The sequence below is a fragment of the Fringilla coelebs genome (assembly GCF_963513975.1).
Source record: "Fringilla coelebs genome assembly, chromosome: 10".
NCBI lineage: Eukaryota > Metazoa > Chordata > Aves > Passeriformes > Fringillidae > Fringilla > Fringilla coelebs.
Genome location: NC_140036.1, coordinates 2,943,437 through 2,969,365, shown reverse-complemented (window position 1 = coordinate 2,969,365; position 25,929 = coordinate 2,943,437). Strand labels below are relative to the sequence as shown.

At 42.5% G+C, this 25,929-nt stretch overlaps 1 protein-coding gene across 1 annotated transcript; it reads left to right on the top strand.

The window, feature by feature from the left end:
• The first annotated feature begins 899 nt into the window (after positions 1-899).
• On the top strand, positions 900-25,929 carry FAM168B (family with sequence similarity 168 member B). The gene is made up of 7 exons (XM_084212645.1): positions 900-1,044; positions 7,541-7,621; positions 11,559-11,642; positions 16,648-16,790; positions 17,722-17,899; positions 19,614-19,743; positions 20,991-25,929. Exons 2-6 carry the CDS (start codon positions 7,552-7,554, stop codon positions 19,724-19,726), a joined length of 588 nt encoding a protein of 195 aa, XP_084068771.1. The 5' UTR covers positions 900-1,044; positions 7,541-7,551; the 3' UTR covers positions 19,727-19,743; positions 20,991-25,929.

Genomic DNA, 25,929 nt, shown 5'->3' with positions numbered 1-25,929 from the left:
TTGTACACAGCATGGTGCAGTTCAAACCTCTAGAGAAGTTTCCTGGGTTTGCCTGCTGAGCAAACAAAAACTGTGGGGAAAGCAGAGATTTTAAGGAGGTGTCCCCATCGTGGCAGTGATTTGCAGGAAAAAAAACTCCACGGCTTGCAAAAGTCATGAAGTGTGCCCAGAAGCCCAGTAAGGCCCTGACCCCATGTCTCAGCAGGAGTGCCTGACTGGGCTGCCCGCACTCTTGGAGGAGCTGATTAATCCTGGTTTCAGGATTAAACCTTCTTTTCCTTAATCTTCAATTCACACAGACCTTCACACTCCAGCTCTGCCTCTTCCCTCAGCAGAGGCTCCCAGATCCTTGGGACGCTGCATCCCCTGCAAGGAGCGGCTCACAAGGAGCTCTGTACAGCTCCTGCACCCCATTTTCCACACGACTTGGAGACGCTTCCATGGAAGCTGGATTTTTTTCAAAAAACAGACATGAAAACTAGATGGCACTTCCAGAACCGTGCCAGCCAGCCTCAGTTTTGCACCACAAGTTGCTGTGCCCCACGGCGATTGGTTTTACGCATCTAACCAAGGCTGAGGGAAGAGCCAGCGAGCTGCGCTGCAAGGTGCTTCAACGGAATTACGCAGCAGGCCTTTAGCCTCTCTGGGACACTGAACCAGCACTTAAACCGCTCCGGTGACCTCTTTGCGGCACATTTGTGTCCCAGAGCGGGCGCGGCGCCGCGCAGACCGATCCGGTTCCCTGAGGGCGGAGGGGCCGGGCCGAGCAGGCCCCGCCCGCCATGGCGCCGGGCCGCGCCCTCACGCGCCCGGCCCTTTCCGCGCACGTGACCGCCGCCCCGCCCCGCCCGGGCGGAAGTGACGTCAGGGCGGTCGGTGCGCAGTTGTGCGGTGCGGCCGGCGCGGAGCGGCCGCCCCCTCCCGTCCCGTGCCGCGCCGTGCCCGCGGGGCCGCGCACGCTCTCACGCACGCAGGCGCGGGCACCCGCACGCACGGCTCAGCCAGCGCCCGCCGCGCCGCCCGCACGCAGCGCCGCCGCTCACGGTGAGTGCGGGCCCGGGGCCGGGGGGGACGCGGGGAGCCACGCCGGGCCCGCCGCGCCATCCCGGCACGGCCGCGTCCCGCCCGGCGGAGGGGAGCCGGCTCCGGCCGTAACAGGTACCTGCGCAGGGCCCGCGGCCTCCCCGGGCCGGCCCCCGCGCTCGGGGCACGGCGGGGCCGGGCGCTGGCGGCGGCGCGGCATCGTCCGGGTGCGAACTGGGTGGAAATGGAGCGCGTCGTCATGAGGGCTCCGAGGCTGCGGCTGCGTGCGGGAGCGGTGCGGGGGCCGTGTGTGCCCGCAGCTTTGGGAGCTGCCGGCAGCGATCCCGGCTCGGCCCTCGGCGGTCTCTGGTGCGGCGGAAAGGGGGGAGGTACAAACGGGGCTTGCCGTGCTTTTCTGCATCGTTCGGAGCCTTCGGAGCAGCGGCCAAATGGTGAAATCGGTGCTGCGAGAAAGGTAAAAAGTCAGGGATCCGATGAGGGCAGCCAGCCAGCTCTCAGGGCGTTCGGGAGGTCTTATTCTAATAGCGTTTCTGCACAACTGTGAAAATCAGGAGGAAGAAAATGCACGCGTTGCAAAGGAATGCGCAGTTTGTCTCACGGTGTTTGCATTGGTCCGTGGGTTTTTGCATTCATCTCTCTGAAACTTGATTTGTTCCTGAACGCCGAATCTCCGTGTGCGTGTTCCCTCCTGCGAGCAGACTTTCTGTCTGCTCCGATGCGATTTTGCTGCAAGATGTGTAATTGTCAGTGTCATAAAAGTTGCGGGCTGGTAGAACGCAGCCTTTCCTGCGCGTTTGGGGCGGTAATTACACAGTTTTAACTCTGAGGTTGGAACGGAGGAGAGCTCGGGAGGCTTTTGGAAATTCTGCATTCCCTGCCGTTTGTGACAGTTTCGTGTTATTTCAGAAAGTAGTAGGGAATAAATTGAAAATTAATGTAATGAAAAAATGCTTTTGTAGGATTTTAGGAAGAATCAGAGCTCTGGGGCTAAATACAACTTCTAAATACAATTCCTTTATGTAGTGAAGCTGTACTCTTCCAATTTGATTTTTTTTCCTCTGTTTCTCATAGTTGATGAACTTCCCCTAAATTTGGCAATAGACAGGCTTCTATGATTCTTACAGTAAGGGCTTGGTGATTTGAGGCCCTGTTTGAGATGAGAATACCCACGAATTCAAAGTTATACAGGAGATGCAGGGATTGGAGCTGGCAACTTCTATCCCCTTGTGCCATAGCAACAACAGAAATTATAGACTTTGAGAAATACTGTGCAGTTTGTTTAATGTCTCCATAAGTTAGAAAGGTTTTTTGAAGAAAATATGGTTTTGGTCATGTTCTGGGATGTTTTGAAGACTAGAGCAGTGCCACAACATACAAATGAAGTTGGATCACAAGCAGGATCTTGGTGTTATGTTTTTTGTGTAGGTTTTCTTTGTGTGAATGACATATGAAACTGTTGAGTCTTTCACATCTGATCGTGTTGTTTCCATCCTTACTGACACTGAGCACAAGTAGTGTTGGTGTTAGTGTAGGTGTATCTTACGTAGGGAAAAACCCCTAACAAACCCTTGGTGGATCAGGCTTGCAGGTGAGAGTTGTATTCACTAGAAAGGATTAAAAAGCCTAAACTGCTCCATTCCTGGTTTAGCCTTAGGAAAAAAGAAGGCATGCACACAAAACAGAATGCTTGGAGGTGTCTTATTCTTTCTCTGAAACAGCATCTTGTAACTCAAGCAGGGGAGGAAGACTTGCATGGGAATGAGAGTTCCAGCTTTGTATTTTACGTTATGTGTGAGCTTTGAGCAAAGTTGTTAACTGTCCTTTCCTAGGCTGTGTTTCTGCAACCTCAGTCTGTGCTGTCACTGTCCAGTCCTGCTCCCTTCCCTGCACTGGAACTGGTCTTGGCCATCTGGGGGTGTGTCTCGGTTCTCTCAAGCTGGTAGATGGAAACTAGCAGTCCTTTATCCAGAATCCTGGCAGCCAGCTTATCTGCTCCAGCCTGGTGAAGGGTCCCAGTGCAGGGATTGCTTGTCTGCTGCATGGCAGCTCTGTGAGCACTGATTCCAGCTGCCTGCACTCCTGGGCTACCATGAACTTCTGCTCTCCTCTGAACAGGCTTCTCCTCCTTCCTGGGAAAATTCAGTGACTTTTTTGAGGTCTTTGGATGAATGGATGGAATTAAGTGCTACCTACCAGTACCAGTACAGCATGGGGTGCCTTGTCTTGGTCTTTATAACATAAGCTCCCTTTTTTAACCAATTCTGAGAAAAGTACCTGTTATTTGGCCTTGGTTTTGCATCAGATGGCCTGTTTGGTGACTGAAAGTTTAACAGAACATAGTGTAACTGAGACTTTAATTGTCAGTTATTTGAAGAGCTGAAGTGTCATGAACTATTTTCTTTGTTACTTAGCAGTGGAAATTACTTCTTTTACATTACCAGGCACTTATGTATTTCACTTGTATTATGCTTTGACTGCAAGTCAAACGGGTAAAATGTAGTGTGTTATTAAGATGGTAAGTAACTTAGCAAGTGCAAATTGGGTCATTTGTACAATTTCATGGCAAATGGAATTCTGAAAGTGTTCCAGAATGGATCGATGTTAAACACTGCAGTGACTTGGTGCGTGTGAGTCTGCTTGAGATCCTAGAAGGAAAGCATTACTGGGCCACAGGAGTGTGCTTTTAGCCAAGGTATTTGGAGATTCCTCCCCGGCTCTTGTGGTGGAATTGTCATCAAAAGAACATTAAATGGCATTTGGTAGATCTTATTCTGGTACTGTGAAAATCGGGAGTAAGAAAATGCATGTGTTGCAAAGGAATGTCCAGTTTGTCTCACAGTGTTTGCATTGATCTGTAGGTTCCTATATTCATCTCTGTGAAATTATTTTTAAAAGCAGAGTTTCCTAAAAGCAGGCTTGTCCTGGGTCTAGCAGGAAAAGCTGTGTGCAAAACAGATCCAACTGGGAATGCTAGAGCTTCAGCATTAGCAGTGGTTGGCCTTTGTGCTCAGCTTCCCAAAACCTGGTTTTGAGAGGAGGATGGTTGTCCTGGTATCTGCACCAAGATGAGATCTAACAGGCCTGATGAAAATTGAGTTTGATTGCCTGGCTTTAGCAAGAGTGAAAGGTGAAGGTTTGCACTTCCCAGCATCCTTGTGCACTCTTTAATCAGAGCATCTTTAATAAGTATGATTGCCTTCATTTCAGCTGAAAGAGTAATTCATATACAGTTAGCTCTGTGCAATTTATATACAGATGATGCACTGTAGACACTTATTTGCATATTCATTAACATGAGAATGCTTTGGAGGGAATGCCAGCAAAGCAGTTGAAAGACACGAATTCTTTGGGTTCCCTTTATACCAATCCTCCCTAGTGTTTGATGTGGACTTGGAGCATTCCAGGGAAGTGGACTGCAAGGTTCCACATCTCAGTGTAACAGATGCCCTTCCAAGTAAAATTATGGTAAGAGTGGGATGATTGCAACCACTGGGTAATACTACATAATTATACTTACACATGTTAGGTCCTTCAGAGAAGACCTGAAAATAATTATTTTTAATTAGAAGTGGTCTGACATTTTGTCTGCATTACAGACTGTGAGCACTTTGTGTAGGCTGGTGGCTCTGACTTGTCTGCCAGTGGTGAAAGTACATCCCTGTCCCACCAAAGTTGAATTAATTTGTGTTTGAAGTTGGAAGCATGGATTCATTTGTAGTGGAAGTGAACAGCTTGAGGCTACCAGTGTTATAGGGGTTTCTTTCCCTTTGCTTAAGTGGAGTTCCTCTCTGTCAATCTGTACTTCCTTTGAGATCAGGTCTGTGTTGTCTGACACTTTCTATCCATTTCCTCCTCCTCTTCATATTTGTGTGGCTTCTCTTTAAGCCATCTCGCATAGTGTATGTCCATGTGTTGTTCTGCAGTCCTTGTCTACTGATATTTCTAATAGTTGTGATTTTTGTGTGTGTGTGTGTATTTTGCCTAAATATTCACAGGAGGCCCTTGCTGTTTTTCCACCTGAGAGTTCTTTTTGTTCACTGCCATTCAGAATGGTGAGAGGGTTCCAGAGTCTTTTCTCCTAATTGCTGTAGGGACTGCAAGGAGGAGCTGCACATTTGTGGGATATGAGGGTGTGGGACAGCGCTGTGTTATTTCAGTGGAAAGGTTTATCCATCTCCTTAAGACTTTAACCCCATAACTGGGAAATGCTGAAACCAAAGTGAAGCTTGAGCCCCTAAGGATTTTGTAAATTTAGAGACAAAATCAACATTGAAAGAGGAGCAGAAATGCACATGAGGAGAAAGTGCAGAGAGATATAAAGGGAACAAATTTAAAGTTTTCAAGTCAGTGAGAGTTGTACTTGAGGGAGAAGGATACATTGAAGAAAATATGGGAGAAAAGAGCAGCCTTGCTAAAAGAAAAAATGCTAGTCCAGCAAAATACACCTGTTGATTGTGATACAGAGTTAATGCTGCTAAAACTCCACAGGGCTTCAGTGGAATACAGCACTTAAAGCACTATATATAACAGTATAAGCACTTTTTTTATTCTTGAAGTATAGCTTGCTGTAGAACATTTTCAAAGAGATTTGCTTCAAATGGCTCTAGGTGTGGGTCAGGTGGTTAAAACATGCTGCTCTGGGGAACTAAGTGATGTAAATGCAGCTTGTTTGCTTTGTAACTCAGTGGATTCTGTTTTCTTGATGTGTAATTACGTATAAATCTGAATGAAAAAGGCAATTCTGTGTCAGTTAGTGTTGTTGGAAAGTGAGAGGAGGAAGCCCAAGAAACTGATGAATCTTGTAATTATCTTATATTGACTTGGAGCGTTTGTGAAACCTGGTTATAAACTTTCTGACAGCACTTACTGATTCCTAATTTTGCACAAATGGCAGTTTTATATCGGTTGTGTACCAGGTGCTGCTAATTCTCTTGGCACAGAGCTGGTTTTAGTGTTCCTTTAAAAAGCAAACTATTTATGCTTTATAGAGTTACTTACCCTAGGTTTATCAGGGCAGCTATACTGATAAACTCCACTTGGATTCCTGCCATAACATATCCTGTAACTAAGGTAGTGCATGTGTAATTAAACTTCCTTGTTTCATAAATTTTATTTACAAAATTTCCTTAAACTGTGTTTAACTGCTTAACACCCAGTTGGTTTAAGCAAGACAGCATCTGGAGATGTAGAAGAGGATGTTCAGGTGTCAGCTATTAGCAGTTAATAAGAAAGTGGTTTCATAGAGTGCCTTTCTGTCTTGGGTGCTTGCAGGAAGAATCATAGAATGTCGTGAGTTGGAAGGGACACACAGGGACAATCAGTCCAGCCCCTGGCTCTGCACAGCACCCCAAGAATTCCACCATGTCCTGAGAGCATTGTCCAAAGATTCCTTGAGCTGTGTCAGGCCTGGTGCTGTGAGCACTGCCCTGGGGAGCCTGTTCAGTGCCCAGCCACCCTGTGGGGGAAGAACCTTTTTCAAATATCAGTGTAAACCTCCCCTGTGATGTGGGAGATCTGTGTATATCTATCTACCTATATGTGCAGAAAATCAGATGATTGAAGATACTGAGCTTTAAATATGAAGAAATTTTTCTAAATTACAGGAGTAGTGGTTGCAAATAGTATTCCTGTATGAGACACCTGTAGAAGCATCTTCAATGCAGTTTTATTTTCCTTTGTGTTTGCATACAAGGTTCTTTTTAAAGCAGGATTTGGGTTTCTTCCTGTGGGTGATGCTGGCTGTAGGAGCCTGGTTTTTGTGTGAGTGCATCATTCAGAAATGAGTGGACACGACTGTTGGCTTGTCATAGGCTCTGAAGGACTTGGCAGGAAGTAAACAAAGACAGATGTGGGCTGGTCTCTAAATGCACAGAGCCTTTTGCCACTTGCTTCTGTAGCAGTTGGGTGTTTGGTAGTTCAGTGCTGGCAAAGGACTGGAATTCCAAGGCTCCAAGTGCCAGTAAGAATAGGCCATGAGTATTTATTTGCATCCCTTGGCTGGAGGCTTCAGGAAAGAACTGGGAAGAAAGCAGGGGTGGTAGATGGCAGAGAGATGCTGAATGATTGATGAATGGTAGAGAGGAGCTGAGTGATTGATAAATGGTGGGGAGGTGCTGAGTGATTGGCAGGTGGCAGGAGGAGAGGAGTCCAGCACAGGAGAACCCCTGCAGTGGGTTTGGATCTGCACACCACGGGGGAGCTCTGGGCTATGGAAATATTTTGAAAGCGTGCTCCACAACAGGGAATGTTTCATTCCTGAGACATTCTCTGGCTGATTGAGGGTCGGGATGCTTTGAAACTTCTTCCTGCAGTGATTCTTTCCTGCCTGTAGCTACAGTTTTAATGTTGGGAAGTGGTGGGATTGCTGCTTTTTCATTTGTTACATTTTCTTCCAATACGTTTCCTTGTTTCCAGTTTCACATTAATTGTTGCAATTTCAAGCTTTCCCTATACTTAAGTAAATACTGGTTTTCTTTTTCTTTATTTCCTGATCCAGTCACTGAAATCATGAATCCTGTGTATAGCCCTGGATCTTCTGGGGTTCCCTATGCAAATGCCAAAGGAATTGGTTATCCAGGTAAGCAGCTCTGTTTTCTGATGAGTTCCAGTTACACTGTTCTGTGCTCATGGTCAAGAAGAAACAGTCACTTATGAATGCCTTCATGTAAATCTGGTTTGGGATTGGGATGAGGCTGCTTTTAAATTTAAAAAGTGACATTTCAAGAGTGATGTTATTTCTTCTGTTATATTTCTAACTTCAGTATCTCTTCCAATGCAGCTTATTTTAGGAGTTCTAATAATTACGCCCTGCAAGAAGAGGAGGCAATCTATTTCTGCTGCCAGTTGACTGGCACTGTTAACCTTTCTATCCTCTAATTCCTGTTCATGCTGTCTGTTCTCTCACTGCCCAAAGCATGGCATCAAAGGTGGCACCAAGAAAATGGCCAGAAATGTTTTGAAACGGAAATACATATAATTTCTTGTTTTATCTGCTTTTCATTGGCTTACAGTTTTTCATAAGGTTTTTTCCCCCCATCTCCTAATGTATGTGCAAGGAGGCTTCATTTCTGGTGTCTCTATAGTCTAAAAGTTGGATGAGGCAAAATTAGATTTGGACAGAACTTTCCAGGAAGGCTGAAGAGAAGCCTATATGCCTCTGGGAGACATTTCAAGCAGCATGTCTTGATGCTGTCTTTTTTTTCCTGTTATCTCTGACAGAAGGGAGTTTCCATCCTGGGAGAGGCTGCAGGGTCTTTTCTGCTCAGCTTTGTATTTCATAAGAAGTCAAACTTCTTTAGCTTTTACTGGGAGGCAGTTTTGTGAGTTGGTGTCTGTGTTAGGAGGCAGAAATTATTCTGTGCTGCTACTGTTTATATTCTTGGTAGCTGTACTATATTTTTCTACTGGTATTTACCATTCTTAAATCTGTTTTTCACCTTGGGTAATGCACTAAAATTCGTTTTCCTGTTCTACTTTTCTCTGTTCCTCCTTCTAAACAGTGGTGCATGAATGAATTCTGTTTATTGGCTTGATTGTCTCAAAAGCATTTTAATTTTGTTTTTTGCTTTTCATGTTCCTCAAACTAGTGTACCTTCCTTGATTTCTACAGTATTTATAAGGGAAACACAAAATTTGTTTAAATATTTTTAGGTCTGTTGAGTGACTGGAATGGTGCAGTAATAAATTGTAAAATTGGCACTATGTAACCATAAGTGTTGCAGGATGGTTTTACTCTCTGTAACTGTCTTAGTTATAAAGCTTATATTAAGGCAAGCAGCAGAGGCTTACTAATTAATATAATGTATGGGACAATTATTTCTGTATTTATAATGGATTGCTTTTTCCTGCCTTTCTTTTGCTTTAGATAAAGATTATTATGGATTATTTGAATATAACTTCATATCTTTAGCTCTATTCATTTTCTAAACTCAGATTTATATTAGCCAGGTTTAGATTTGTACTTACAAACATCTACATATTGCACTGAGGCTTTTGTCTATACTAAACTAAGTTGTACCTTAATTTATTTAGGACAAATACTAGTATAGACTCATAAATAGCAGTTTAAACAACATTGCAATCTCTGTCTTTTATTCTACTATTATATATACTAGACTGTATATTTAATTATGTAAGTACTTTCTTTGGCAGTTTGTATAACTAAAATATATGGAATTGAAATAGAATTGTTGCAGAAGTGCCTTAAATGTCATGCTACAAGGTGGTTACTTAGAATTTTCCCTTGCAGCAGTTGGTTGGTCAGTTCATGAAATTTTGACCCCTAAATTCAGCTTAGTCAATGATGTGTTACACCATTAGATAGTTTGCTGAGAGCCTGGTCCAGGCTTTAAGATTGTGGGATAAATACAAAATAAATACAAAGCACATTCTTTAGAATGAAAAGTAGACTTGCATTTTAAGATTTTTTTTTAAATGTTGCATGACTAAGTCCCTCTTCTCTGCTTCTCCTAATTTAAAAGCTGCAGATTCTCCACTCCAAATCATTGCATTTACATGGGTTGCATGGTGATAGAAGTGAAGAACACAGCAGTAGGTGGAATGCATTACTGAAAGGCAATGTGTTTCTAAAGCTGCTGCATATTTAATAACTGTTTATATTATACTACACCTATTTTAGGCTGTTGGATAGTTTTACAGCAGCAAGAAATCAATATTCAAGTGTTCTCACATGGATGGAAGTTCCTTGTAGAAGCTAAAACTGCTGCTTGTTGTAGTTATATTTCCCACAAATGACCTGTTTCTTGTGTAGCTCAGTGCTCCTCAGTGCAGCTAAATCTGTGAACAAAGAAAGAAAGGGCTGAAAATGTTTCCCACACACACTGTTGCAGATGTGTAGTGTGTTTGAGTAAGGTTAAGCTGTACTAAAGCTTTCCACCAGCAGCTTGTGAGTTTGAAAACTGAAGAGCTATTTACACTCTGAAAAGTTGTTACGACTTGGAGATGTTATTTTTAACTTTGATTTTCAAGGCTAAGGCTTTTCTTAGTCTTCTCCATGCTGACCACCTAAGTAGTGCCAAGTGTATGTCACTTGATATGTTTACAGAGTGCTTTACAAAACTGGGTTAGCTTATATAGTCCTGAGCTAAGTCATTCTTATTGTTGGGAGTAATTGCTGGAGATACTGGGATTCATAGTGAAATAAAAACCCTTCAAATCTGAACAGCAGTTTAAGACTAAGCTCTGAGTCTGACAGTGGGTGTGCAAATATTAATTGCCTTTTATCTGAAGGAGCTGAAATCTTTATAGGTAGAGAGCAGAATGTGGTAGGAACTCCATCTTTCTGAATACGGATATTATTTGGCTTTGCAGATTTGAATAATGTAAATAGGTTCTTGGGAAAACTAATAGCTCTGATTAATTCAGAGATTTCATTTAATCTGAACAAGCTTTGTGTCTTTCAGGTAACAAGCATTTGCTAATGCTGTGTTGTGCCTTACACAGGAGTATATCACAGTGTTCTCTGGTGCAGAAGTGTTTCACTGTCATTGTGCCAGTTCCTCTGTGAATCACTTGTTACTGCTGTCACAGTGTGTGTCTGAAACTGGGGAGCTTGTTTAATACCCGGTGTAGTAGCAAATATGTGTCAGATTCAGCAAGCAAGCAATTTGGGCTTTGTACTGCTTTGTACTTTCTACTTGAGGTACCTCTGATCAGGAGAGTCAGAGTCACTCTAACTTCTAGGGATTTATTTCTGTGAAAAAGTCCATTCAAATAAGTACTGTATGTGCTTTTGGGGGCCCCTTCATGCTCCTTTTTGGGGGCTACCTAAAAACAGAGGCAAGACTGTTAAGGGAATAAAAAGCAATTCTGTTTCTTGAAGGGCCTTCAGGTGCGTTTCAGGCAGATGAAGCCCCCCAGGGGCTACACCCAAAAATGGACCATGGCTCACAGGTTTTCACACTTTTATAAGTTTGGTCCATTTGCATATTGGGGGTTCATCTTCCAATTCCAGCTTCAGGTAATGAAGTCATGTACCCCCAGTTTGCTCCCCCCAGCCTCACTTTTGTTTCTATCTCTGGGGCCTGAGGCAGTGAGGTGTCCTTGACTACCAGGCCTGGAGAGGAATTGTTGTGTCTGCCCAAAATGGGAAAACAGTAGCTAATACTCTATATGGAGCTTAGAGTTAGAAAGTAAAGAACTGCAGGATTACAAATAATTGAAAAACACAAAAGCTAAAATCTTAAAGCATTATTTGTATGTCACACCAGGGGGAGGAGTGCAGGACAGGTACACAAAACTTGGTTTTGCAACTAACTTGAGTTACTTGGCCAGTGGAGATGGCTGAAGAGGGATGTAAGAGAGAATGGACTTGTGAAACCATAGCTCTTCTCTTAGCATTCATCTCCAGGGGGCTTGGCAGAGGAGGATTGCAGTGTTTTATTTGAGGAGATGTGGTTGAAGGCTGTTTGCTTGCCTCAGTTAAAGCATGTGCAATGAGAGCTTTGAAAGTAAAGTCATTCTAGAAGGTAACTGTGGTGTGTTCTTTCTCCTAGCTGGCTTCCCAATGGGCTATGCAGCGGCTGCTCCTGCCTATTCCCCCAACATGTATCCTGGAGCAAACCCTACCTTCCAGACAGGTATGTGCAACTGGGGGCTCACAGCAGGGACCTCACCTTTGCAAGTGGGTAGAAGCAAGAATGAGGAAAAGCTGTAGGAGCTCAGAAGAGCGCTTGTACTGCGGAATAAGTTTTATATTGCCTTGAACATGACTCATAAGGAATCATCTGATAAATTAAAAATAATATAATGTTAAGTCGCACTGCATGCACCTTTCAAGAAGGGAACAGCTGAGGTTTTAGCTTTTTTTTCTATATTTCCAGATGATCCTTGAGGTTTGCATTGCATTTCTCTTCGCTGCTTCCTTCATGGCTCTGCTTGTTTTGCATCCTTCTGGTCATTTCCAGATTCCTGTTTTTTTCTTCTGTCTGTTATCCTCAAAATTTTTCTATTTTATCCCTTTCTTAAATTGTATCTTTCCAAATTCAGTTTGCTGGCTTCTCTCTGCCTTTAGGATTGTCTTGAACAAGCTGATGGTCTGAAAAGCCTGGTTGCTGGGTAAAGCTGATTCACCATTGTGGATGCAGGGCAAGGATTCAGGTTACTGCACTTTCATGTGTGTCATTTAAGGAAGGGAATGGGATGAGCCTAGGAAAAGGGCAGTGGGAAAACAGACATGAAAAAGAAGGCACTCACCAAAGTTATTTTTGTGTAGTTCTGCTTTCATTAGTAGAACACGATTTTAATGTGCTAATCCTCAAAACAAAACAGAAGCTGGTAGTGTTTAATTTCCACTTAAAGCAGGAACATGCTGATACAACAGTATTCTCCCTGTGGTTATTTTGTACAGGAAGGAATTCCTTACATTGCTTTGGTAATGCAGAGCTGGGCATCCTCAGAACCCTTCCACTTCCATGTATCGTGCCAGTTTTGCAGAGCTACATGTGGCACATAACCAAGTTTGTCCCTGAATGCCCTTGTGTAATTTCTGGCAGTAGGAAAGGATACTGCTTGAAATTGGGAAGCTTATGCTGTGGGAGCTGGCTTGGTATTGAAGTTCAGTGTTTGTCATGGATGGCCTTCATTAACTACCAGGAGACTCTTCAGGGTGTGGCAGCAATTACTGAGACAAAAGACTCATCTAAAATGTTTGCCTGCAGAACCTGTTAAAAGTGTGTAGCTTTCCTTGGAATTGTGTGGGATTCTGGTTGGTACAACCTCTGTCACTGTTCAGTTTGCTGCTTAGAGGCAGAGTGAGTGCAGACTCACACTTTGTCTTGTTTTTGGCCTTGAATTTAAAGTCAGGAGACAGATTAATGTTAGAGATTCCAGAAACTAAAAAAAAAAAACAGTCCCATGGCTGGGTATTGCCACTGTGCCAGTATCATATCAGGGGATGCCAGCTTGCATCTGCACTGGATTGCTCCAGAACTTACCCTGAGAGCCATGTTCAAGGGAGAGCAGTTCCCATCAGGGGGGATCCCTTAACTCAGGTGCCAGAGCCCCATGTGGGTTTTTATCATTGGCTTTATTTCTGTCAGGCTCTTCAGTTTCACTGACTTCTGAGCTGCCCTGCATATATCCTGCAGCTGTGCTGAGCAGGAGCTGTAGGCTTTGCTCCTAGGAGCAGGGAACTGAAGGTAGCTCCAGTCTTAGTACAGGTTGCAGTTTGCAAATCCTGCTGCAGGAAGCTGAGGAGAAGCTGCATGGAATCAATTTAACAAATCATGGGAATTTTGGCAAAGAGTCTGGACCTGTTAGACTTAGTCGTGTTGTAATATTAGTTTGCATTGTTTAATCTTGGAATATATCTCATGCTATATACCAAAGGCAAAGAAATATCCTTTTCACTTCTAAGAAAAAGAAATAGAGATGCATAAAAATCATATACTGTCATTGAATATCATTAATTTCTTAAAAACTTCTACTGTTAGTCTTTATTGCTGTTGAATAGGAAGTGCAATTTTATTTCAGAACTAAGAATAGCTTTCATTTTTAGCTGCTCTTCAAGCTGTGAACAAAAGTTCAAAATGTACAGACCTCTAATTCAGGCAGATAACAACTTGGAGTACTTTGTCCTAACAGCTGGGATGTTTTTATATCTTTTTTTAACCTTTCTGATGTAACAGCTTGTTTGTAGAATCAAAGCTTTTGTAAATTCATGCTACACAGCAGTATTTGAATGTGCTGTGCCACTGCTGTTACAAAAGGGTGCTTTTTTACAGGTAACTGTCTTAAATCTCCTGTCATTTACTGTTAAGGTCTTTGTTCCATATTATGGAGAAGAAAAAATGAATGCAATGGCAGAATACCTCTTGTGCAAATTTACCACTTTGTAAGAATGAAAGAGAAATTGCCTGTGCAGCTGCATCAGTGGGTTTTTAGAATGAAAGTGGGCTTCACTGAGGACATGGTTGCAGTGATTCTTCATGTTCAGCATTTTGTAGCTGGGGTTTTCACCACAAATAGCCCTCCATACTAATAGAAGTTACTTCCTCAGCATGCTGGATCTGTGAAATACTTAGGATCTCTAAAAGCAGGAGTTCAGAGTAAGTGCTGTGCTACAGCTTTTTTAAAGGTAAAAATTCTATTAAAAAGAAACAGTCAACCTATTTCTTTGTTAGCTAAGCAACTTTTAGTTTGAAGGGTGTCATGAAATTGCAGAGGAGCCCAGACTTCTTCAAGAAGAATGAAGGTCATGTGTCATCATGCTGTTTGCACAGACTGGTTTTTGACAGCACAAATGCCACAAATTCTCTCTGCTGTACAACTTCAGATCTGTTCTCTGTATTGAAGTCAGCTCATTCCAGACAATCTCTACTCTGATAGTCTTATTTTTTCTATAATTACCAAGTGTCAGTACTTTCTTGCACTGCCCTGGTATTAGTTTATTCAATTCCAACTAATTACAAATTGTACCTGTGGATGTTGTGTCTCCCAGTGTGGTAGATCTGCAGGAGATCCAAGATCTTTTCACAGCAGCACAGGCCTTGACTAGGTCCTGCCTGTTGTGTGCTACCCTGAAGGTCAAAGCTGTTGGGTGCTGCTGCTGAGGTGTTCATATTCCCACTCTGGCCATGGAATAATCTTGGGAATGTAGCATGCAGAAACATTATATATATATTATAGATAGATATATATATAAGTATATTACAATTTCCTCCCTGCCTCTTCAAGCCCTTGTTCTGACCCTAACACCTTGTCTGATGAGAGCTGGAGAAATTAAGGAAAAGCTGTCTTTGGTCAGGGTATGAACCTGCAGTTGCCAGTTATCCCTCTAAAAATTCCACAGTTCCAAACGTTTACAAAGGCAGGCTGATTTTGGGGGCCTTGTAATAGGAATGCCAACCACATTCTGATGGCATCTGAAGTCTTACTGTAGTATAAAAACAATTCTTAAGTGATGTTTAAGGATATGTCTACATGTATAATACTCAGAAAGAAGATTTAAGGATCTTAGTGCCTTCCAAGTTGAATTTGCAGTTGCAACTGAACTTTGCAGTATTTGTGTTTTAAAGGTACAGCATTTCATGTTTATTTTAGCCAGCTCAGAAAATGCCAGAAAACAAATAGAAATAAAGGTAAGTTGAAGTAAAGGTTGCAGATTTTGTCTCTGTTCTCTGAAAATCCATCTGGAGGCTTTTAGATTATTTTGGCTTTTGAAATTCTTACTCTTGTGCTATATCATCTCCTACAGCAGGTTAGGTGACTGCTACTGTGTTTAGCCAGAATGATTTGGGGTGTGTGGAGAATTGACTGACACATGTGCCAAGTCCCCCTCTGTAGGGGTGCTCCCTAATATGCCAGATCCTGGTCTTTAATGTGTTACTGTGAAAATGCACTTTTTTGCTTTTTTGCCCCATACCCATAGACTTGAAAAATAAATTTTGCAAGTATACAGTTACCTTTTCATGCTTAGTTGACACAGCCAAATACTATTTCTAGGCTTTTGCCAGTATTAAGCAAATGATAGACCTTGTGCTTGGATATTGGGACTAAATGAAGTGTGGTGTTACATTTTATTTAAATAGTATGCTCTGTCTCACCCCTCGAAAATGTACAGTTTATTCCAAGCCTGTGATCCTCCCCTGAAGTATCATGGATCTGTAATCCCATTGGCCCAAGGCTTATTCAGCACCCACTTTGAATCTCCCTGTTAAGCTCTGGGGGAAGACCACAGATTCTCTCTTGGCCCTTTTCCCCCAAGGCTCTCCCCCTCCTTCCCCTTCCCCTCTTCTCCCTCAGAAACCATGCTGCTCCCAGGGGTGGGACCCCCAGTAAACTCTTCTAATCAGCACCCTCAGAAGCTGTGTGGAATCTCCTTTCCTGCCTGCTGCTACCAGGGGATCCCCTCAAACCAACAGCTACAATGAAATACTCCCATGTGTCAGAACCCAAGAAATTCCTCTGACTGCCCTGGAGGACTCAAGATCCTGTCAGGGGGCTCGGAGACCTTGGCACAAAGCCCAAGACCCCTGTGCCTTTGCTCTTGACCCATGGAAAAAATTACCAACCTTATATGAGGATTTACAAGCCACGAAAGTTTAAGTAGAACCATAGTGAATTTATCAGGGTGAAAAATAGATTTTTTGGGGGGTTTTAGAATGGGGGCTCAGGAGGCAAGATGGAGGGATCTGGGCATGTCCAGTCTTTCCCCTTCTTCTTCTTGGCCTCCATCTTCTGCTCTGATGGTGGCACTTTTAGATTGGTTTAGAGTAGAAGCTCACTGTCTAACATAGGTAATAGTATTGGGAAGTATGGTAAATATTGTACACATAGTTTTTAGTATAAATACAGCACTGCCTCTGAGGTGGGCAGTGTGTCTCTGTCTGACCTGCCAGACAAACCTGCAGAGGGTCAGAGAAAGAATGCTAGAGATAAGAAATAATAAACAACCTTGAGAACAAGAACAGAAGAATCCTGACTCCTCCTTTGGCTGCCAGGCTGGGAAAAGAGACTTGTACATATCTCAGAGTCACTGTGACCAGCAGAGATTGTGAGACCCATGAATCTCCTGGAGTTGGGGAGTTAGAAAATGCTTGCAGCGTGCTCAGAGTGTGTGAATGCAGGTTTCCTTTGTTGCAGGTTACACGCCAGGCACCCCGTACAAGGTGTCCTGTTCACCCACCAGTGGGGCAGTGCCACCCTACTCATCATCACCCAACCCCTACCAGACTGCTGTGTACCCAGTCCGAAGTGCCTACCCCCAGCAGAACCCATATGCACAGGTACGTGGGCAGAGCCACACCGTGCCTCTGGGGGCACCTCTGTGCTCCCTGTCCTATCTCTGGGAACTCCTCACTTTTCTTCTCATTCATTTCTTTGTGCATTGAGAGAATTTGTAGCTGCCTGATGTAAGAATTCTTAATACAATGATTTAGTGTGTGTGCAATTTTGCATCCCCTCTTGCCTGACAGTTACACTTACTGGTTATGTGTTCACTCTTTGAAGAGACACTAAATTCAGCAGTTAATCAGAACCTGCTGGATCCTGTAACTACCAGTATCCTGCTTTTTTGTTTGTAAAAATTGTCATAATTTTTGTTACAAAGTTTCTGTTGTAATTTCACAGATTTACCAAGTCACGTTCTAGGGAAGCTGTTGAAAACTATTACAAAGGATAGAATTAAGACACTTAATATGATATTTTAGGGAAAAGTTGGCCTTCTTTGTGCAGTGGGAACTCACTTGGCACATAAACAGTAGCTGAAGAGGATTAATAAGCATGTAACAAGTTTTATTCAGTCTGCTTAGTGTACTTGGATTTGCCAAAAACATTGGATTCTTTTACTAAAAACAACTGAACAAGTTGTTTACTAAAAACAACTGAATATTGTGAAATAATGAGAAGTTCTATTATGGATCAATATAAGAAGGGGATCAAAAGGAAGGGAATGAATGATGCGTGAGCCCTTATGGTTGAACTACTAAGGTCCCTACTTCACATGTTACCTAAATGCCTTAAAAAGGGATAAAATGTTAAATTGCAAGTGAAACAATTGTAATAGTTACAATAAATGTTTCAGCTTATGCTCTGTAAATTCGTTGCATTTAGAGTAATACTTTTATTTCATGATACATTTGTGAAAGAAGCTATCATTTATCTACAGATACACTGTAATTACTTCACTGGTTTTTTTGTACTTTTTTTCTCCAACAGCAAGGCACTTACTACACACAGCCTTTGTATGCAGCACCACCCCACGTAATCCACCACACCACAGTCGTGCAGCCCAATGGAATGCCAGCAACCATGTACCCTGCTCCGATCCCGCCGCCCCGAGGGAACGGGGTCACCATGGGCATGGTGGCTGGGACCACCATGGCAATGTCAGCAGGTGGGTGCACTCACACCAGGCCTTCTTCTCAGTGCAGCTCTCCTTTGAGCCCAGGGGGGCAGCCCAGCTACTTTACAAAATGTGATGCCACCCACAGGTACACTTGGCAAAGTCATACGAGTGTCTGTTCAGAAGGGCTTGTGCAGGTTGTGTGTCTTCACAGAACCACAGAATGACCAGCTTGGAAGAGACCTTCAGGAAGATCATGGAGTCCAACCCAGCCCCAACAGCTCACCCAGTGCCACATCCAGGCTTTGTTAAACACACACAGGGATGGTGACTGCACCACCTCCCTGGGCAGATATTCCAGAACTTTATCACTCTTTTCAGTAAAAACTCTTTCCTAATATCCAACCTGTATTTCCCTTGGCACAGCTGGAGGCTGTGTGCTCTGGTTGTGTTGGTGCTGCTGCAGACAGAGCCCAGCCCCAGCTGAGCACAGGCACCTTTCAGGAGCTGTGCAGAGTGATGAGGGCACCCCTGAGTCTCCTTTTCTCCAGGCTGAGCACCCCCAGCTCCCTCAGGGGTTCCTCTCAGGGTTTGTGTTCCCAGCCCCTCTCCAGCCTCGCTGCCCCCTCTGGATGTGCTCAGTGTCCCAATGTCCTTCCCAAACTGAGGGGCCAGAGCTGGGCACAGCACTGGAGGTGTGCCCTCACCAGTGCACTTCTGAGTGAGTCCAGCCAAATCAGGGTTTGTTCTTGTTCAGTAGAACTTACCACCTCTAAGGATGGAGGTACCACATCCTCTTTCCAGAGTTACTATTATGGAACAGCAGTTTTTCCATGTGTCTGTATAGAATATCACTTATTCTTGCACCCTTTGTTTCTCCTCATACCAGTGTCAAGAGTGTGACTTCCTCTTCCCACTGCATTACTCTGTGCCAGTTGAAAGAGGCAGCCTCTTAGAGCTGAGGAAAATGTTCTGGGCTCACCCCTCCTATCACAAACCTTCCTTGTCTTGAGATACAACACTTTGTGTGTTTGTACTACCTTCAGGTCCTCTGTGTCATGGGAAATGTTTGGGGATGTCATCTTCCTATTGCCACAGTCTTTTGGTGGTAGTGTTCTGGATAATCAATAATTCAGTGTCATCTCTGCGTGTTTGCTGAGGGGGTGTCATGCTTTGTTACTCACTGGGTGTTAGCTCACAAAGGAAACTCCACATTCACTCAAGGGATGCTAATTTAAAAATCTAATAAGCAAGAGCCATAAGTTTGTTTTGAGATTCTGGTTTCTATCCTGTCAAAGTTATAATTTAATTTGAGAAACTTCAAAACTAGAGGAGTTAGGTGTCACAAAGTGAGCTAACAGAGCTTCATTAGTGGGGAAGAAGCCTATCTGTAATAATGCAAACAAGAACTAATTTATTCTGATTTATCAGTCAAGTTATCTCTACCATCAAATATTCTTAATGGCATGTAAAGCCTGCTGTGGGAAGAGTTGCTTATGTTGCAGGGTTTCTGCTAGAGCTATTTTTGAGTAGTGAGTATCTTTGTATGCACGGGCCTAAACATCCACTGGGCTAAAATGGCCCCCTGGCATAAAGGTTTGAAGAGGATTGGGACTGGAATGCAAAACAATACTGGTAATTTTGAAGATGAGTGAGTTGAATTGTCTTTAAAATTACTTTAATTTTTCTCCCCTCATTGTTTTTTTTTTTTCTTTCCTCTCTAGTAAATTTTTTGCTTACTGAAAAAGTGTTCTCTTCCTTCCAGGTACTTTGTTGACAACTCATTCCCCAACTCCAGTAGCCCCTCATCCAGTCACTATGCCCACGTATCGGGCTCCAGGAACACCAACCTATAGTTATGTGCCCCCACAGTGGTGATCATCCTGGCAGTCAGTGTAAGTTGCATTGAAAGCAGTTAACCTTTCTTAGAAACAGCATTTCAGGCTCTTTGGGGAACATTTTGCAATGGGGGGAGTTTCTGCAGTGTTCTAATTGAGCAGGAATGCTCAAAAATCCTGCTGGGGTTTTTTGAGTGGTCTGTGTCTTCAGAAGTCATGAATCATTTTCATGATGCATGATTGTCAAATATGCCTTAAGTTGGCCTTATTAAAATACATCTGGAATTAAATATATGCAGTGTTTTGGAATCATTGGTAATTGTTCAATTCAGCAGTACTGTGATTCCTGAATTGAATATATTTGACTTTGTAGTCAAATTATCTGTGATTGGATAAATACGTAGGCAAGGTGTTTTGCCTTGCTCAGAGGGTGAATATTTGTCACAAGCTGCTGAAACCATGAGATGATTTGAGATAACTTTGAGATAATTTCATATATTTACTCTGTTTCAGGTAAGTATCAGTTCATACTTCATGCAGTCAGCATGGAAAAAGCAATTTTAGTGTGAACCAAAATTTAGATTGTGGGTTTCAAGAAAAGGAGTTTCATTATGAAATCTGCTGTAAAGTGGGATGGATTTTGGGGGTGTAATCTGTGTCAAACTGACACAAGGACTAATATTTTTGTGATACCCACCTCATTTCTAGTTTGTTTGGTTATTTTTAGCATAAGTTGAAACCAGCTTCATTTGAATTAATGACTTGAAATTTTCACTTTTAGTCCATTTAGTTTATGACAAGAGTTAACTTTTTCTAGATTCCTGTTTCAGCAGTTAGAAGTGCAGAGTTCTGAGATTGCAGGGGACCGTTCCCTTTGAGTTAGTAATGCAACAGCCATTTCTCATTTTGCTGTGATGGTACACAGCTGTCTGCAGATCTGAAATGCTTCTCATGAAGTATTTCAGCCAGGAGTCTCACACCACACAAGTACAAGAAGTGAAAATTATGCTGCTAATAAACTCATGACTGCTGGTAATTAAATTTGGCAAGAAATACCTTCTTAATATTCCATCTTCTACCTTTAAAACAATGGTGTTGACAGAAAACTGGACAGGACATGAAGAGCAAGTCCATGTAGTGCTCTTACCTCAAAACATGGCAGGATAACTGCTAGGGCAACATTATTTAACACTTGGCATTTGTTGGTGTATGTGGTGCATGCAATGTCAGTGTGTTCTGCCACACTCAAATGGTATTTCACCTAATTGAGAGTATTTCCCACTCTTTTCCCCTTGTTAATGTAGGTTTAAAGATGGGAGATATGCAATCAAGAAATTGAGGTTTAAAAGTTGGTGCTGAAGCCCTCATGCCTCCAACCAGGACTTTCCTTCTGAATGCTTTCAACACTTGGCTAAACACTACTAATTCCTGATCACTGAAGATTTTCCAGTGCTGCATATCTTACATCTTGGAACTCCAGCAGTTAGTCTTAAAGCAAATCCTGTTTTGTGGACTGTCTTGCAATTTTTTAGCTAATTATAATGATAAAAAGGGAGTATAAATTTATTCTGATCCATATCTAGTTGAATGCATGTTAAAACACAAAAACAAAGCTTGCTCAATCTACCTGCAGTGACTGATGCAAAAACCATCATATGCAAATCCAAAGGAACCGAGAAGTATTTTACAACTTGTATCACTAATGCACTGTTGTAATGTATGCAGGGTCTGACAAGGTAGAATCATGAAAGTGAGTTTCTTTCTAGAATGCCATAACATACATTAGATGAGTGCTTCAGCCTGTTTCAGGTTGATGGAGTTGCCAGTTTCAAAGGGGCATATTTTTGTTTAAGTGATGTGTTCTTTTCAAATTCAGCTAATAAATTGGAGTGACTGGAAAATGAGTCAGACAAGCTGTAGACATCCCGCACACCATTAGTTTATTTCATACCTTTTCATTTTCATTGTATGGAATCAGTGTTATACAGATGCTCTTAAGGATCAGAATTAAATGACAAAGGTAATGCTGTGTGTGCCAGTAAATAAGGCAAACTTCCTTGAGGCAAAACTGGCTCTTAGGAATAGTAGGAGGTGGTATCACCTGCAGAATGAATAGCATGTCCTGAGGAGATTTCTATCCAGTACTATCTTTCAGATAATGCAAGATGTGTCAAAGTGAGACTGCCACACAGACTGATAGAAAAACACTTCCTTTTAGTTCTCAGTTGAGCAAATTCATGCTGTTTTTCCTAAAGAATGTTGTAGTCAGTTGAAAACATATGTGCAGTTGATCCAGCTTGCTTTCCAGAAACTTAAGAGGTGCAAGGGCTTTCTGCAACAGAGTTCAGCTGCATGTTATTCTGAGGAAAGCTTGTGTGCCTGATGAGTATGTTAAAGGGGAACAAATCATTTTAACACAATTTCCTTATTATCTACTTGCAGTATGGACTATGGATACTCTGTAGTAGGGCTGCCAGAATATAGAGGATTTCAATAGCAGTTTCGTTTTGGTTTTTTTTTCATGAAAATATTTGTAATTGAAGTAGGAACCATTTGTTGGTTACAGCCTTTTGATGTGTTTTCTTAGTATTTTTCTTTTTTTTTTTTACTTCCTAAATTGCACTTGGAAGCACGTAAAATAAGACTCGACTGCAGATTAGCATTTCATTGCAATGAGTCATTTGTGATATTCTTTCTTGCAACTTCAATTTTTAAAGTACCTCAAAGCAAATGCTGTGGGGATAAAGGGCTAGCCTTGGAACCCATTTGTATACCAAAATTGTTATGGGAGAGATTTTAAATTTTTAAATTTGAATATTGCACATTAAAACTGAGGTTCTTCTTAAACCTGCTTGATTTACAATTCCAGAAAGATGCAATTTTTTTTTTATATATACATTCTGCCTGCAATAAATTATGCAGTAAATGGATATAAAATGTTGTTCCCTTTTAAGCATTTACACAGAGGTATATCAGGCTGTCTTGTTCTCGTAGGTTAACTTCCATTCAGAATTAAGTTTTTTGAAGTTGTGTATCTTAGTTATGCTTTGTTTTGGGGTGTTCTGCTCCTGTACAGGTTTGGCAGCTGATTTGGGGTAGCATCAGTGCTGATCTAGTGCTGCCATCCCAGTACTCTGCCCCGGTGAGAGGCTTGTGTACCTTCATACCCCATTGGTGGTTAGCGCCTTCAGTAACTTTATTTTTTACAGTAAGCACTCTCTGTATTTTGTACCCTTTTTTTTTTTTAAATAAAGTTTAGGTTTATTTTGCATGAATCACTGTCAGTGGATGGCCCCCTTATTTCTAATGCCTTGAACATAACTATGTTGTTGGAATAAGTACTTTCAACCTTACTCATGAGCACTTACTGCAGCTTAGGGATTTCCATATGTTTTTATATGGAGCAGAAAATGATCCAAGACAAATTTAGTTGGATGTGTACTGCTTTGTTCAGTGTGTGTAACAATTCCATGTGTGTGTTAGATTTGCAGCTGTGATCAGTCAGGTGTGGCAGAGCACAGTGAGCACCAACGCAGGGCGCTCGTCCTGACCAGGAGCTGAGGGCTGGAGCAGTGCTGTGTTGGGGAGGAGCTGTGAGGGCCAGGCTGGAAGTTTGGCTGTCTCCTGTCTCATCACCATGAACTAAAGTCATAGGAGAGAACTTCTGTGAATGCTGCAATAGAGAAATAGGCAAGGAATGAATATAACTTCTTATATATTCGCTCTAACTTCAGATTCCTAAATGTCATCTTGGAATTGGTCTCCATGTAGTATTCCATAACACTTAGGCAGTCTCACTTACTTGAGCACTTTTTTTTCTAAGTTGCATTATGGGATTCATCCAGGAGGGAGAAAGTGTACCTTATCCAAAGGTACTGCACCTTCCAGTCCTGAGCGATTCTGATCCTGCTGGGAGGCTGGAGCTTGTCTCCAGGAGTTCTTCTGAAAAGTAACCAAAAGCACAGTGCAGGGGGATGGGGGAATATGTGTATATATAACTATCTCAATGGTATTTTGTTGCAAATAGTAGAAAGCATGGATATAAAACTGCAGTGGGGGAAACTGTACATCATTAAATAGGCGTTTACACAGCGAGGGTCTTACGAAACATTCTCTCCTGCTTTTTATATAACATTCCCTATTTAGAATTCCTTTATAAATGAAAACTCAGTATGTGTTTGCACTAAAGCTCCTCAGCAAATTAAAAGAGCTAGTGCAGTAGAGACATTTCAGATCAAGCTTCTCTTAAAAAAAAGAAAACTTTTATGGCAGCTTTATATGATTAAAAAAAAAAAAAAGTACTACTATAAACCTGGAACTGAAAATAACTGTTGCAGCAATAACAAAGAGAAGTCCAAGAAATTTTTTTTTAATTCAAATTTCAAGTGTTGCGTCTAGATAAAGTATTTTTTAAAAACCAAGGTATTCCCTATGTCAGTAACAGCTGATGAAAATGTCTTTTAAATGTAGCAGCAGCGAAAGAAAAATGGCTAATAATTGGCACCAAAACCACATAGCCCTAGTCAGTGTGGTGGTGGTTTACTAAACACCAGGAAGGAGAAGAGACAACCTACTGCTAGATGTTGCTTATGCTTGTTGTAACCCTCTCCTCTTTGGAGTTTCTAGGAGGCATGCAGGATTGCTGCTCAAGAAAGCTTCATTTTGAGTGTACTATGCAAGTTAAATGCTTAGATGCAGCTGTAGGTGAAAAAGTCCTTTATTTTCGTTGAAGTTCTTCCTTGTATTGCTCCATCCACTGATAAAGCTAACCAAACAACAAGCAAACCACCACCCATCAGTACCACCGTGTCTGGGTGTTGTCAGGAGAGCTGATGGTACAGAGCTGTGCTCCAGGGTGCTCAGCATGGGCTGCTCTCCTGGAGGGTCCTGCCTTCACTGCTCCTTGGCTAGCAAGGCAAGAGCATTGACTTGGAATCACTCCCCAGTGCTTCAGCAGTGTTCCACGCTGTTCATGTGGCTTTGCTCAAATGGGTAAGCACATCAGTCTGACACCACCACCTAACTCTAGGGTCAAACTCATACCAGGGCTGGTAACTGTGTGTTACCACACTCCTGTTTGTGTGAAACCTCCCATCTTAGGAAGGTGAGCAATAGTGATGCTCCAGCTGGAGCTGGAGGCGTGGCACAGAGACTGTGGCTGTGCCTGCTCCGTGGCTCCAGGGCTGTGTTTGTGCAGTGCTCCTTAGGACACAGCCCCTGTCTGCCCCAGCTCTTGTCAGTCCAGCTTCCTCAGCCCTGGGAGCCAGCCTTTGGGAAGGCTGTAAAAGACATGGCCATTTCAGCTCACTCACCTCGTTCTCATTAGAAGTGTCAGTTTCTAATCCTGTGTTGTGTCAGCTCTAGGCTTCCTGCAGAGCCCCTCACGCGAGGAGGTGAAACGCCTCGGGGCAGGAGCACCTGCAGCAGGGTGGGCAGTTTGTGCAGGGCTGGTTCCCATCTGCTGGGAGGACTCTGGGCACTCTGCAGCCTCTGCCCAGGGTGCTGAGGGCAGGCAAGGTGTCCTGTAGGCACCAGAGAGGGAAGAGGAACAGTGGGGACAAGAAACCTCTTCTTGTGCAGGTTGCATATAACACTGAAACATCTGAATTTAACACGTAGTAAGGGTCCATTTGTGACTTTCACATCTGGACGATTTATGGGCTCTGAAGTTTCAACATCAAGACAATGAACATGACTTTTCTAAACTGATTGTGACTTTTGGGCACTTAGCAGGCAAACTGGGAAAGCTTTTTTAGCTGGCTGCTGTACAGACTTGTTTTAAGTAGAAGGGATTTGTTAGTGGGTTTTTTTAATTGTAATGCTATTATTGGCTGCCCTCCTGTCTTAAGATCTAAAAAAGTGAGTGCATGCAATGGAAGTACAAGAGGCCCCAGTAATAGTTCCCCATGTTTGTTATGAAATAGACACAGGTTTCCTTTTTATGACTTTTTTTAAAACTGTCTTAGGAACAGTTGTATTGGTACTTTTTTTTTTAAGTTTAGGTCAATGTTGTCTTCCAGAATAAGTTTTAAGGCATCACTCACTCCTGCATTGAACTATCGCATCAACACAAAGAGTGGAGATTCCATTCTGAGCCAGTTCAATTGTGAAAATTCATACTTTTTTTATTTTTTATGCAATTCAATGAGTAGATGAGCTCAAGTTTAAATTCTTAAAAGCACGTTTATTGTAACAAGAATTGTTATGTATTAATACTTCAGTTTTCAATAAAGATTGACTTGT